At 34.1% G+C, this 14,295-nt stretch overlaps 1 protein-coding gene across 1 annotated transcript in view; it reads right to left on the minus strand.

Annotated features, from left to right (window-relative positions):
* Nucleotides 1-606: 606 nt before the first annotated feature.
* The window catches only part of MRC1 (mannose receptor C-type 1), a 79,074-nt gene continuing 65,385 nt past the window's right edge, over nt 607-14,295 (minus strand). The window contains exons 24-30 of the mRNA XM_045857981.1: nt 12,507-12,739; nt 9,516-9,681; nt 8,554-8,703; nt 4,400-4,513; nt 3,711-3,875; nt 2,457-2,498; nt 607-1,560 (exon numbers count right to left, since the gene is read on the minus strand). Coding sequence (XP_045713937.1) covers nt 1,310-1,560; nt 2,457-2,498; nt 3,711-3,875; nt 4,400-4,513; nt 8,554-8,703; nt 9,516-9,681; nt 12,507-12,739 — 1,121 coding nt within the window. The 3' untranslated portion in view covers nt 607-1,309. The remainder of the gene's footprint in view (nt 1,561-2,456; nt 2,499-3,710; nt 3,876-4,399; nt 4,514-8,553; nt 8,704-9,515; nt 9,682-12,506; nt 12,740-14,295) is intronic.

Genomic DNA, 14,295 nt, shown 5'->3' on the forward strand with positions numbered 1-14,295 from the left:
GACCCAAACTGCATCCCTTCTCGAGTCTTCAGCCTGCTCGCCCATCCTGTATATTTTGGACCTACCAAGCCTCCACAGTAGTATGAGCCAATTTTTTTAAAATAAATCAATTGATAGATGACACAGATGATAGACAGACAGATAGACAGACAGATGGATAGATAGAACAATGCTTTGGGAAAGGAGTCCAGGATGAGCTGGCAGTGTGGTACATGTGTAAGATGTGATGCCTCCAATGTACTTCATTCGCAATGTACATAAAACTTTAAGGCAAAATTGTTAAGCAAAACGAATTTGTTAAGTTCGTCTTAACAATATCTGAGTAAGATGTTCAGAGATCTACCTCCCAATAACATTGACTTTGTTGAATTCTGAGCTAGGTCAATGTTATCAGGGAAGATCTGGGAGAACTATGGCAGTCATTACGGTAAAATTCATTTTACACTTAGTGTTTTAGCAACCTATTTGTTTTAAAGATATGAAAAGTTTAATTTAAAGAATCCTTCTATTAACAAGATTATTTAAGAGTAAAGTTAAGGTAAAGTAAATGGATAAATAATTCTCACTTTAAAAAACATACACTTAGCAAAACCACCAAAATACAGATCTGTTAAAAATAGACCTTGTCTTTGATGTTTATTTCACATTATCTAAGTACATCCAGATATGCAAATTTACATTTTTATTTCACATCTTGGTATTCCTGATATACATATAACAGGACAAAGAATACCTTTACAATATTCAGCCTCAAAACCCTGCTTGGGGAAAACAAGATTCTCAGCGGCCTTATTCTTTCTGCTCATGTACAAATACAATTCTAAATAATTGGAGTGAAAATTAAAATTGCTAAAAAGACAAAATGACTAAATTTTTATGCCACCTGAGATTACCTGGACTTAATTTTTTAAAATGGCCCTCTAATTACTGAATTATTATTCAATAGGTAACATTTCTTTGGGAGCTCCTTAAACTATTTCAGGAAGCTTAGTTGGTTGCTTCTGGGACTCAGATAATCTGCATTCGGTTCACAATAGTGACACACCAATGGTGCTTAAGTGTTGACATTATCATCCTATGTATTCACCTAAGACATTTTTTAAAGTGGCAGTCAATATCATCTCTCTTTTGTGAAAATATCTTGCCAGGCTAGAAAATGAGCAATTATTTCCTCCATTAGGCAAAGAAAAGGCACAGACGAGTGCAACACAGTCCTAATTTTAAACAAAACAATCAGATTGAATGAAAGACCTTAACATTTCAGTTGCAATCTTATGAAATTCAAATATATCTAAATCACACTGCAGTACTAGATGACTGCATGTTCATTCTGTTCAATGTTACCCACAAGATCTTTTGTATCACTAATTCCTGCATTTGTTCTACTGTTAAAATAGAGGGTGTTTTCAAACGTGTTCTCTTGAGGTAAATGCACACGTCTCTTCTTATAAAACCAATATGCAGTGAGGCCAGCACCCATTACAATCAGGAGGACCACAATTACGACTACCCCTGCCACACTGGAAGGCTGTTTAGAAGGGCTCATCTTCCTCGGGTCAGCTAGAAATAAATAAAACCATTAGTAAAAAAGTGAAGGGAGGTAGATGGTAGAATGCTATGGAGAACAATATAACTTCCTTTTTTGAAAAACAAAAATGCATAAACATTCTTTCCAATGACATTTGTCAAACAGAAAGGCAGGCATGAAAACAGAATAGAGGATTATTTTAGATGTTATGATTATTATTCAGTAGCAAGACTATTTCATTTATCTATGTAGCTCCATGCTACATAGCTCCATGCTACATATTCAGTTGCAAGACTATTCAGTTGCAATGTTTTAAAATAGCCTGCTTCAAAATAATATAAGGCTGCTTACAAATATATTATATGAAAAGAAATAGGATAGTAATGATGATGCTGATGACAATAAAAAAGCAAGTGCAACTATTAGGAAAAAGAGAAAATAAGAGTAGTACAAATGTGGGCTCATGAATATGATTGGTTAATGAAGAGGAGTCCTGAGGTTAACAAGAAGGCTACAGCAAGCCATAAATCTCTCTGTTTTATAGCAGCCAACCAAATGAGTGAAATAGGATGTTACCTAATGCAAGTTATGTATAAAATTAAAAATGAAAACCACTGCTTAAAAAAGAAAAAAACCTCATGGATTACTGGGAGAAATTTCTCCTATGGGTTCTTATAAGGTGACTCTCTGTAGCAGAGTAATCAATGCCTTTAAAAGCATCAATGGTAAAACCACCAACCTGTCCCCAAAGCCTGATTTTCTAGAGTGACAGTCAAGGGAGGCTGATGACATAGTGACAAAGGCTGGTGCAGCGCAAGCAAGTCTAATGAGAGTACAGGGGATGTAGGGAGGGATTATTATGGTTTGTTTAGACAAACTATATTAATACATTATGAATAAGGAACTTGAAATTTCCAAATGGTCTTACCTTTTGTTGTCATTAATGTGTGGGTAGGTTCAGGATCAACAACTGTTTGTAAAATAAGAAAATTATTAAATATTTGTAAAACCCATATATAGATAGTATTATTTGGTTCACAGATATATTAAATCCTCCATGTTTGGATTATGGTGACATGACATGATACGATACAGATAAATCAGATCTGTCTATTCCATAGCAGCATCCTGCAGCTGTATGGTGAGTCTGAATATATTGGAAGATCTAAAAATTCTGAGAGGGGTAAAAGTGGGTACACTTGTAATACAAATAAATACTATAATAATTAATAAATAATAATACAGGAATAAACTGTGTTTTGTGTACTCACAACTGTAAGCCTACTTTTGCCCACCCCATACAGCCCTCAGATTTGTATTTGAACCACTGATACTCATTCTCAAAAACCTACCCAGTCTACCCATAAACAATGTATTCTGGGCTAGCAGTTTTGAAATGGGCCCATGGAAGCATTAAGTATTACAAACATTTGAATGAAAGTGAAATAAGATCCCAATACTGCACCAAAGGGTATGTGGTATCTTTAGAACAGACTTTTAAAAGCCTGAATAACTATACCATTCTAAGATAATAAAAATCTATGGGAGATGGAGTATTTATTTATCTAATTAATTTATTTATATATTATTTAATTAATAACTTCATATGTTGGGAAGGCTACTGTATGAAGTGGAATGGCATAAAAATATTATTAAAGGCCAGATAGTATCATATCATGGGCAAATAACATGGTTAATTTGCCCAATCCCTGTCATTCCATGGTCTGCCACTGAAATCTCAGAAGGAGGCTTAATTTGTCTTACAAGATTTATTCCTTAAACCTTATGTGATTTATTGTAATAATTCTGATTCCTTCCAAAACCCTGCTCCTTCCAGTTTGCCAAGGTGACTCTTTCACCTTTTCTTCTCATGCCATAAGTCTTTGCGGCCTGGCTCTCCAAAACTGCTTGCAATTTTGCAGACCCATATGCATGGATATCCCATTATAAGGGGATTGATAAATCAAAACCATTATGTCAGCTAAGCAGATGGGGAGTGTTTTATGCTCACTCAGAGCTGCAGACAGCAACTGATCACCATGGTAGGCTGTATTTTTCACTTACACAGGGGAGGGCTTGCAAGAAACCTGTAATCACATTATAATCCCATGCCTGACGTCTTAATATCAGAAAGTGATGGTGGCCTGTCAACATATGTATCAGAGAGCAAATTCCTACTTACTTTTTGGTCTTTTACAAATATATCCTTTGTAGGAAGAACAGTGAATATTAGTCCACAATCCAGAAGATGCAATTAAAGCTACACAATCATTTCGGTCACCAGAGGGGTCTCCTGTGTTCCAGTTGACATAGGAGACTGGATTGTTGTTCATCCATATCCACTTTCCTGGTGATCAGATAGAGCCAATAAAAATATAAGTTAAAAATTCCATCTTAAAATAAGTTCAACTTATCCATGTAAAACTTCTAAGCATATTATTTTATATTGCAATCAATATTTGTTTACAGTTAGACTTTTAATGGATGATATTATAATAGCTAATTATCACAGGAAAGGGTAGTGAGACTATGTTTCTTATACAGTTTTAGCTGAAAATTTATTCCTAATTAATACAAACTTGTATATTTATCTTGTTCTATGTATTTTTTCTGGTAAAAGACAGGAAATATTTTTAAAGCTTCTTAAACTAACAACTACAGAAAATATTATTTTAACTAGCAACTTTCAAGATAGAAAAACATATGTGTCATTGAAAATTTCAGTTCTTATCTCAAATGAAAATGTTTTTAATTTTAAAACTCTCTACAAATTAACCATTATTTAAGGCAAGAGTTTCTGAAACTGAAACCTTGTTTAACATACATTAGTTTGAAATATTTGTAACTAAATAATCATCCTGCAAAAATTACCTTCAACATTTCTGTACAACCCTATCCAAAAGTTGGTTTTGCCTTGAAGTGGCTCAACTCGGTATGATAGGAAACTTGATTCAGCAGCACTTTCAATGGAAACCAAAGAGGCATCTGCAAAATGTAGAAGAACAAATATGATGGGAATACACTTAAGTAGCTGAAAATATTTTTATAATGACAGTATTTATGCTAAGAGCAATATAAATCATTCGAACATATCCACTTAAGAGGGAGAATTTTAAGGGGTAGACATTTATCCTTTCAGAATTTTGTTTTCTATTCTGAAAATACATTTTAAAGCATCATCTGTGTACAAGCACTAAATGAGCTGCTGCAGAACATGCAAAGAGAAAGAGGACATAGAAGGTCTTAATAGGGTTATAATAATGTAGGTAGTTGTGAATCAAGAATGAAAGGATGTGTTAGAAAATAAAATAAGTACAACATGCTTTTGATTTTGTTTTAGGCGAAGCAACTGAAAGAGAGCATAGAGGAAATAGAACTTAAGATATCAAGAAACATAAGATTTCAAGCAGAAAGGATAGAAAATAATTTCAGAAAGAGGAAGAATAAGAGAAAAGACAAGAAAAAAAGGGAAGTATAGAGCTTCTTCAGGAACAGAGATGACTCACAGATGCATGGAGTCCTCTATATTGGTTTATGGTAATATGATATAGATAGACGGTAGATAGGCAGATAGATCTATTGGGAAGAATTAATAGTGTTAATAGATAATGCAGTTTGGCTGGACTAATACAGTCAATGGGTAAAAAAAGACTTGGGTTAGGCCTTACTACAAATGGCAGTAAATTGGTATTTAGAGGAAAGAACACTTAGTTTTTTCAGGCAACAGAACGATGCAGTGCACTGCAGGAGTATGAATTCAGCTGTTAAGTATAAGACTGTACAAAGTAGGGAGACAGCTACTGAGAGGCTGGTTCAATGACTATGACATTGACAACGCACATCAGATTAAGACTGATTAAATGTCAGCCTTAGATTTTAGAGTAAATAGCTATCGCTTTATAATGGTAACAATGAATATACTTTAAGCACTTTATGCCAGGCAGTTTGCTTTGGGCTTTATAAGCATGACCTTACTAAATTTTTACAACAGCTTTATCAAGTGGGTACTATTGGTACCTCATTTTGTACTTAAGTAAAATATAAAATACAGAAGATATTTTAAACTTGCTAAGATTTTAATGATAGTAGAGGGCAAAGTCATGACCATCAGTGATCAGACAAGAAGAAGAAATAAAAAACATCCAAAATGGAAGAAGGAAGTAAAACTGTCATTATTTGAAGAAGACATGATAGGGTACATAGAAAACCCTATAGAATCCACAAAAAAACTATTTGACCTAATAAGTGAATTCAGCAATGTAGTGGTTACAAAGTCACTATTCAGAAATCAATAGTATTCTTGTACATCAACAATAAATTATCAAAAAGAGAAGCTAAGAAAAACCCCATTTACCATAGCAACAAGAAAAATAAAGTATCTTGAAATAAATTTAACCAAGGATGTAAACGACCTATACTCAGAAAATATAGAACACTGAAGAAAGAAACTAAGGAAGATACAAATAAATGGACCATACATCATGTTCATGAGTTAGAAGAATTAACATCATTGAAATGTCCATACTACCCAAAGCAATCTATAGATTCAATGCAATTCATCTTAAAATACCAATGGCATATTTCACAGACCTAGAAAAAATATTTTAAAAAATAATATGGAACCAAAAAAGACCCCAAATTGCCTCAACAATCCTGAGAAAGAAGCACAAAGTAGGAGGGATCACAATACCTGATATCAAACTATACTACAAAGCTACTATAATCAAGACAGCTTGCTACTGGCATAAGAACAGACACATAGATCAATGGAACAGAATAGAAACAATCATCCAAATGAAAAGGTAACCAACTGTATAGGAGAACATATTTGCCAATCATAAATCAGACAATGGTTTGATCTCCAAAATATGTAAAGAACTCATGTGACTCAGCACCAGGAAGACAAACAATCCAATTTAAAAACCGGCAAAGGACCTGAATAGACACTTCTCCAAGGAGGACATACAGATGGCCCATAGACATATGAAAAAATGCTCAACATCACTACCCATTAGAGAGATGCAAGTTAAAACCACAGTGAGATATCACTTCACACCTCTCAGAATGGCCATCATTAATAAATCAACAAACAGCAAGTGCTGTCAAGGAAGAGGAGAAAGTAGAACCCTAGTGTGCTGTTGGTGGGAATGCAAACTGGTGCAGCCACTGTGGAAAACAGTAGGGAATTTCCTCAAAAAATTTAAAATGGAACTGCCTTATGACCCAGCAATTCCACTTCTGGGAATATACCCTAAGAATCCTGAAACACCAATTCAGAAGAACCTACCTATTCCTATGTTCATAGCAGTGCTAATTATAATACCATATGACCTCACTTATAACAGGAATCTAATTAACAAAATCAACTAACAAGAAAAATAAAACCAGGGACATGGAGACATGGAACAGACTGATAGCTGTAGGAAGGGAGGAGTGAAGGGAGAAATGGTGGAAGGGGAAGGGATTAGTCAAAGAATGTGTATGGACAATGGTGTGGGGATTGACTGTGGGAAAGGGCAGTGGGCTGGGTGGAGGGGGACAAAGGGGAAAAATTGGGACAATTGTAATAGAATAAACAATAAAAAAACAAATAACAAAATAAGAAGCCACAGGTATTTAAAAAAATGGACATTCTTCTTAAGCATACGTGAAACATTCTCAGATTGACCATGTGTTAGGCCACAAAAAAATCTCAGTAAATTTAAGATTGAAATCATATCAAGCATATTTTCTGCCCATGATGGTATAAAACTAGAAATAAATTGCAAGAAGAAAACAAAAATTCACACATATATGGAGATTAAACAAGATGCTACTGAACAATTAATGGGAGATAAATATATATATATAATCTCAGCCTTTAAACAGACAGAAAACCTTCCATTTCCACATTGATTAACGAGGAGGGCCTTATGCTAAGTGAAGTAAGCCAGACAGAGGTAGACAAATACTACATCATATCAGCTTTACATGTGGAACTTAAAAAAAATGGACTCACAGAAACTGAAAGTTGAATGGCGGTTGGCAGGGGCTAAGGAGTACAGGGGAAATAGGAAGAGCCTTGTAGAAGGGTACAAACTTTCAATTATAGGATGAATAAGGTCTGAGGATCTAACATATAACATGGTAGCTGCAGTTGATAACACTGTATTGTGTAACTGAAATTTGGTAAAAGAGAACTTTAGTGTTCTCACCAAAAGAAGAAAAAATGTAAATATGTGAGGTGATGGATGCATTAATAAACTTGATGGGGGAAGTCTTCTCATGATGTATGTGTAATAAATTACCATGTTAGGCACTTTACATGCCCTAAAGTTTTATATCAATTTTACCTCAGTAAAGCTGAAAAAATACAAACCTTAAAGTAGAAAGTAAAAACTCAAGGTTAACTTTTGAATGAACCTGCAGGATATGAGGCTACAGCTCTTGCACGCCACTGTTGGATGAAGAACCCTGATTTAGGGCATAATCAAAATTTAGTAAAACAAATAGTAAAATATTCAGTGAAATTTAACTAAGTGAATTTTTTAATGTACCCTAAAAATTAACTTTATTTGGCATTTTTATTTCAGGGGAAAATTATCCACTTATGTCATGTCTGAGTTTTCTTATGTTTTTCTTCACAAATAAAATAACCAGATATAAATTCTTGTCTATTTAAGGTAAAGCAAAGTTGTTCCTGAACACTTGTAAACCTGAGCTTATTGGTGACAAGATGTGAATACAATACTCTGAATAGCTGAGAATGAGAATCCTAACAATTTAGTGTATTAGGGCCAAAAGTAAGAAAGTATTGCACAGTAGATGACTATTTTCTAACAAATTTGTTAAGATTTTTGAGGCTACAATATTAGAAATTACATTTGGGAGACATGATGTTGACTATTTTGTTACAATATAAATTATTCAGGAAAATAAACAGGTATTTTTACATTCCTTCTGTTTTTAATGTGCCGTGTTATTAGTATCATGGCAACCTGGAATAGATGACTGTGGGGCTTTCTTACAGTAAATGTGGCACCTACCCATTCGGAGACATTCCAGAGAGGCTTGGCCCCAGTGCCTTGTGTATGAAGACTCAATATAGTAGCAGTGGCCATGGAAAGGAATCCACGCTGAGTGCTCTGACTCCGGGCATCTGCCAGGCAGCTGGGGAGGTTCAGTGGCAGGGACTTCTGTTAATTAAAAAAAAATTTAAAAATAAAGTAAAATATGAAGTTTCTACAGTGTGCAGAAAAATATAATAATAGCTGTGGAAAATTTCATCGCTTATCATTTTTTTAAGTTCTAATCATTTGTATCTATCATTTTCATTATTGGGCTTTCTATTTACTTCATCTTTTTTCATTTTAAATATAATTCAGTAGAATGTATTTAGAGTTCACTAAAGAATGGTGGCAATCAATTGCACTCATAATTAAGAATGTAGCCCAACAGGTACCCAGAAATACATTAAATACCAAAAACAAAGTGACCCAAAAATAATTTGCAAAGATAGTCCCCCTTCAAGACACTCTTTTTGGGGGGTGTGGGGGTGGACCTTAAACCCTATAACCCTTCTCAGCTATGGACGTCCAATTTTAAGACTGCATGCTAAGTAGGACACTATCACCATAATATCACCAACTGATGAATCTACATGCATTCTGATAAAATTATTTTGATATATTTATGCTATTGACATCAAAAGCAATAATAATTTCCTAGAGAATCCTACACAGATTCAAATAATCTCAATTATGAAAACTCAGAAATTTATAAAGAGCAAATATACTCATACAATGAAGAAAAATTTCTATCTCCATTATTTTGATTTATGTATATTTATTTATTACCAAGTCAATCTTTTGTTAGGTGAAGGAATATGTTTTATTTTATTCTTAAGCTCCCCAAGACATGTTATATAGTTTAACAATATTGACAGTGGTATGTATTAGCTTATTGAGAAAATTTCAAATGGCTAGATTGCTTTTGTATATTCAATTACCATCTGATCTTTTGCAGAGAAAATGAAAGCTTTCATTGCAATGTGCTGTCTTCCAGGTGCCGTCCAGATCCAGATAAACACAGGCTGATTTTAGTTTGGGCTCATCAGCAGCCCAATTAGTGTATCTCATCCTCCATCTATCAGTCCAAACATAGTCACCCCCCGTCTGCAAAAACAAAACACCATTAACATGGGTCGTGCTTCATTTAGAAAATGCCAGAAGAGCCAAGTGAAGATTTAAAAATATATTTAAGACCATGACTTCACAAAGAACCTTCAACATTTAGGAATTTTTAAAAACATCATGGGTTGTTTCTACCAACTCAACTTCAGTAAATACAGCCTTTCTTGAAAAGAAGACAACAATAAATACATCCTTGGAAGACAATTTGAAAAACTGACATAAAGCCCTATGTTGTCTCTATGAAACTCTTCTTATTTGTAAGCTTTCAGTGACAAACAAAGGTCTTACCTTCCAAATAAAATATTTATTACATCACCATTGAAATAATAATAAAATTTAAATAATTTTCATTGAACTCATGGACTCTGGACAGAAACCCATTGCTTCTAAGCTTATTGTTTGGCTGTTGAAACAGGCCAGTGGTCAATGACTTAGGTAAGGTACTGTGGGTAAGGAATAGAGGGGTGTAGGTCTTGCCTTCCACTTACAAGGCCTTTCAACCATAACTGACCATGATGACATTGTTTAAAAAGCTGATTGCTTTATTCAGTTTACACACTTGATGTCTCATTAAATTTAGTCAAACAAATTCACGGTCACAAAAAAATTAATTGATAACATCAAAAATATTACTTATTAAGCCCTGGCTGGTGTGGCTCAATGGATTGAGCACCAGTCTGCAAATCAAAAAGTCACTAATTCAGTTCCTGGTTAGGGCACATGCCTGGGTTGCAGTCCAGGTTTCATGCAAAAGGCAACTGATGGATGTTTCTCTCCTTCCTTTCCCCTCTTTTTAAAGATAAATTAAGTAAAATATTTGTTTAAAATATTACTTATCAATATATCTTTTCAACAGTCCAGAAGAGATTTTATAGGTAATGCCTAAGACCACATGATACATAAAATTAATTGAAATTTTTGAACAATCTAAACAATTGTCCCATTTTAACAGCATTATTTAATTTACCAAGTCAATTACCATAGATTTAGTGACAAGATCAAAAGTATGTTATTTAGAATTTTGTAGAATTTTGTATTCTACCATGTTTAATTAAATAGTGCTTATAAAATCATTAACTCCATAGATGTAAAGAAAATAATAGTACTCTATTAGTTATAAAGGTCTGTATAGTAGAAAGCCATTTAATCATTCTTAAAATAAATAAAAGCCTATTTTAAACTCAAAAGAATTGGGACCACATCTGAGAGAAAAAAATGAATGAATTATCAAGCAAATTAATTACTAAAAATTGAGTCAACACAGACATAAAATTGTCTTGCCTAAGTTTAATCACAGAAATCATGGAACTATTTATTTTTAAATATTCACTTCCCTACTTAGGAAATACTCATTGCATGAAGTGTAAATTTCAATCCCTGCCTCATGGCATTAGAAACTTTATAAAATCTGGCACCCATCTACTTGTGAGTTTTATCCCTTTCTATCCTTTTCTCTCTTTTTGGTATTCCTTCCTTATGTTTCACCATCCCAGGCAACATCTATAAAATTTGACCTTCCCTGAGAATCTCTCCTGTGGCAGAATTGATCCCTTTCTCTCCTCTTGTAGACCTTGCTGTCACTTCTCTTTGATACTTCTTGTATAGTCTTTTAATTATACTACTTGTTGACACCTCTGGTTCTTCTAGAAGTTTGCTAGTTCACTAGTTGATGAATAGATGTATGCATGGAGGGTAGGTGGATCACAGGGCATCAGAGAGACTCATTTGGGGAATGCTTCAGTAACTCCATTATCACTCAGTTCTGTGACTCATCTCTCCCTCCACCCCATTCTCTGCCAACATGGAGTATAGGGAATTGACTGCATGAAACTTCTTACACAGAGATGGAAGCTCTCAGAATTTCAGGACTGAAAACAACTTTGCAATGGCTTGCCACAAGAAATAAAAAGTATCCTCATCACCCAGGAACTATGCCCCTGGCCTGCTTCCCTAAATCCCATGGCACAGTTGTAATCATGACACTAGAAAGAAACAAGTTAATAAATAAAACTGTTTAGATGCAGAATTAATTTTAATGTTCAAAAGCAATATGAGAGTTGTGCACCAAAAGGTGAATGAATAAAGAAGTGCATAAACAGAATATTACTCAGTCATTAAAAAAAAGAATGAAGTCTCACCATTTGCAACAATATGGATGGATATAGGGGGTATTATGGTGAGTGAAATAAGTGAGTCAGAGAAAGGTAAATACCAAATGATATGTGATTTTACTCACTTATATGTGTAATCTTACAAACAATACAAACAAAGAAAAAAACAAAGAAACTGATAGGTAGAGACAAAACTGGCATCTGCCAGAGGGAAGAGAGTGCAGGAAAGGAAATTAAGAAGTAACGACTTCCAGTCATAAAATAAGCCACAGGAATAAAATGCACAGCATAGGGAAGAGAGTCAATATCACAACAACTTTGGACAGTGACAGATGGTTACTAGACTTATTATGATCACTCTGCAAGGTATATAAAGGTTGAATCATTATGTTGTACACCTGAAACTAACATAATATGGTATGTCAGCTCTAAGTAAAAACATTTTTAAAAAGCAATATGAGAGTTAACATAAGTTAGGTAAGTCTTTATTTGATTTCTGTCATATATCACTAGCTTGCTAGATCCTTGAAAGCACTGGATACTTGAAAGACTGGGTCTTGTTCATGTTGGTATCATCCTTATACCCCAGCACACTTTCCTACGTATAACAAGTGTTCAACAGGATGAATAGAGAGAGAATCATATTCAATCACAATTTATCAACCATGTCAAGTCAGACACATGTCTACATCTTACCAAGTTACTATTCAGGCCGATCCACACAGGTTCATTTAATGTTTGTATCTGCATCCATGCAAATGCATTACTATAGGGATCTAGGATGCTAGCCATAGAAGAAGTCTGATGCTTGCAATAGTCTTCTGCGTCATACCATTTTAAACTAAGTTTTACGAGTGAGTAGCTACTTTTACCATATCTAATAAAGCCATCTGTTGGAACTGTTGCTGGAGAATTAGGCAAGGAAGGATCTGGAATACAAAGATTATTTTCATTAGCATTTTCAATGAACATTACCTTAGGGTCATCAGTATATGACTACTATGTTTCACACATCATAAAAATAATCAGAATAGCACAAATCCAAACCATCAGTGTTAAAAATATTTTTATAAGCCACTTAACACTTAAAAATAAAGCTCTATTTTTAATCAGTATGCCTGATTGAATTAAACAATTTTCAAACTGTATTTAGAATATCAAGGTAGTTATATGATCAAGTTTCCAAACTTTTTAAAAAATAAGCTTGCAAATTCAATGAGATCTAGTATCTGAATGGAAAAAAAAAAGACACAGTTTAATCCCATAAATTAAAGAATATCTATCATCCTATCATTCCTAATCTTTATTTTTCTACCTTGATCAAACTTCAAGGTCAACAACAGTCTTCCTCTCCCTCCCCCCATCTGTTCACTCTATCCATGAATTTATATCTCGTTTTATCTATTTGGGCCCTCCTGTGTGTAACACACCTCAAGAGATGGGTTTAAGTTCTGGAGTAAAGCCGTACATGAGTTCCTAGTTCATTTACCCTGATCTCAGGGTGTGGGTGTTCTCTTATTTGTGATTGCCTGTGTCCTTCACGGGGGTTCTAGATATCCTTCCCTACCGATTTTGTCTTGGCTACCTCTCTGCCTGTCCCACTCTGCACCAGCCCAATCCACCATCCGCCTTGTTCCCTTGCTACACAAATGCCAAACTTTCTTATGATTATGCTGGGAAGGGAACCACTAGATTCCAGCAAGTGGGAGCAGCCTCCCCTTTTTTCTGCTGTTGCTGCCACCTTGTGTTGGAAAAGTATCATTAGACCATGAGATGCAGACCAGGGTCTTTAAAATGTTCAATTTCGCAGCTTGGGTTTGTCTAAAACATCTTTGGGAGTTTTTTTGATCACTAAAAGTGGCGAATGATGCTTGAGGTAGAGCTAAAAAAAAAAAAAGACTAGGAAACCTGGCTCATCTGACCAGTTTGCTTGTTTATGAAATAGTCATAGAAAAACTGATAAGGAAAAACTAAAATATTGAGAGTTTAGGTTGTGGGTAGTATTTTGTCTTCTTTACATTTTTTCTATATTTTTTAAATTTTCAACAAAGAAAAGATGTATTTTAAAATATTTTAAAATTTACATATGTTTTATATAATTTTATTCATATATTTGTATATGTTAATATAGATTTTGAAAAATGCAGAAAAATATAGTAATAAATGAAGGCATGAAAAATCACCCTTAATCCCACTATCCAAATTAGACCACTATTCTTATTTTGATGCATTTCATTGTCTTTTTTTGGTCTTATTTTCAAGAGGATTCATAGTGGGGTTTGGTTTTGGGTTTTTGTTGGGTTTTTGTTTTTTTTGCATAATTGACAGTATAAAATTTTACAGTGTTTCTTTTTTACTCTAACACTTTAACACCTTTCCTCAAACCTAAAGTCATTAAACATCTTCAAAATATTTTCATTGGTGGCAAATACTCTATCACTTACATTTATAATCATAAGAAAAAGATTTTAAATAAGCTTCTGAA

The sequence above is a fragment of the Phyllostomus hastatus genome, unplaced genomic scaffold (assembly GCF_019186645.2).
Source record: "Phyllostomus hastatus isolate PE091 unplaced genomic scaffold, TTU_PhHast_1.1 phas_scaffold_1674, whole genome shotgun sequence".
Classification (NCBI taxonomy): domain Eukaryota; kingdom Metazoa; phylum Chordata; class Mammalia; order Chiroptera; family Phyllostomidae; genus Phyllostomus; species Phyllostomus hastatus.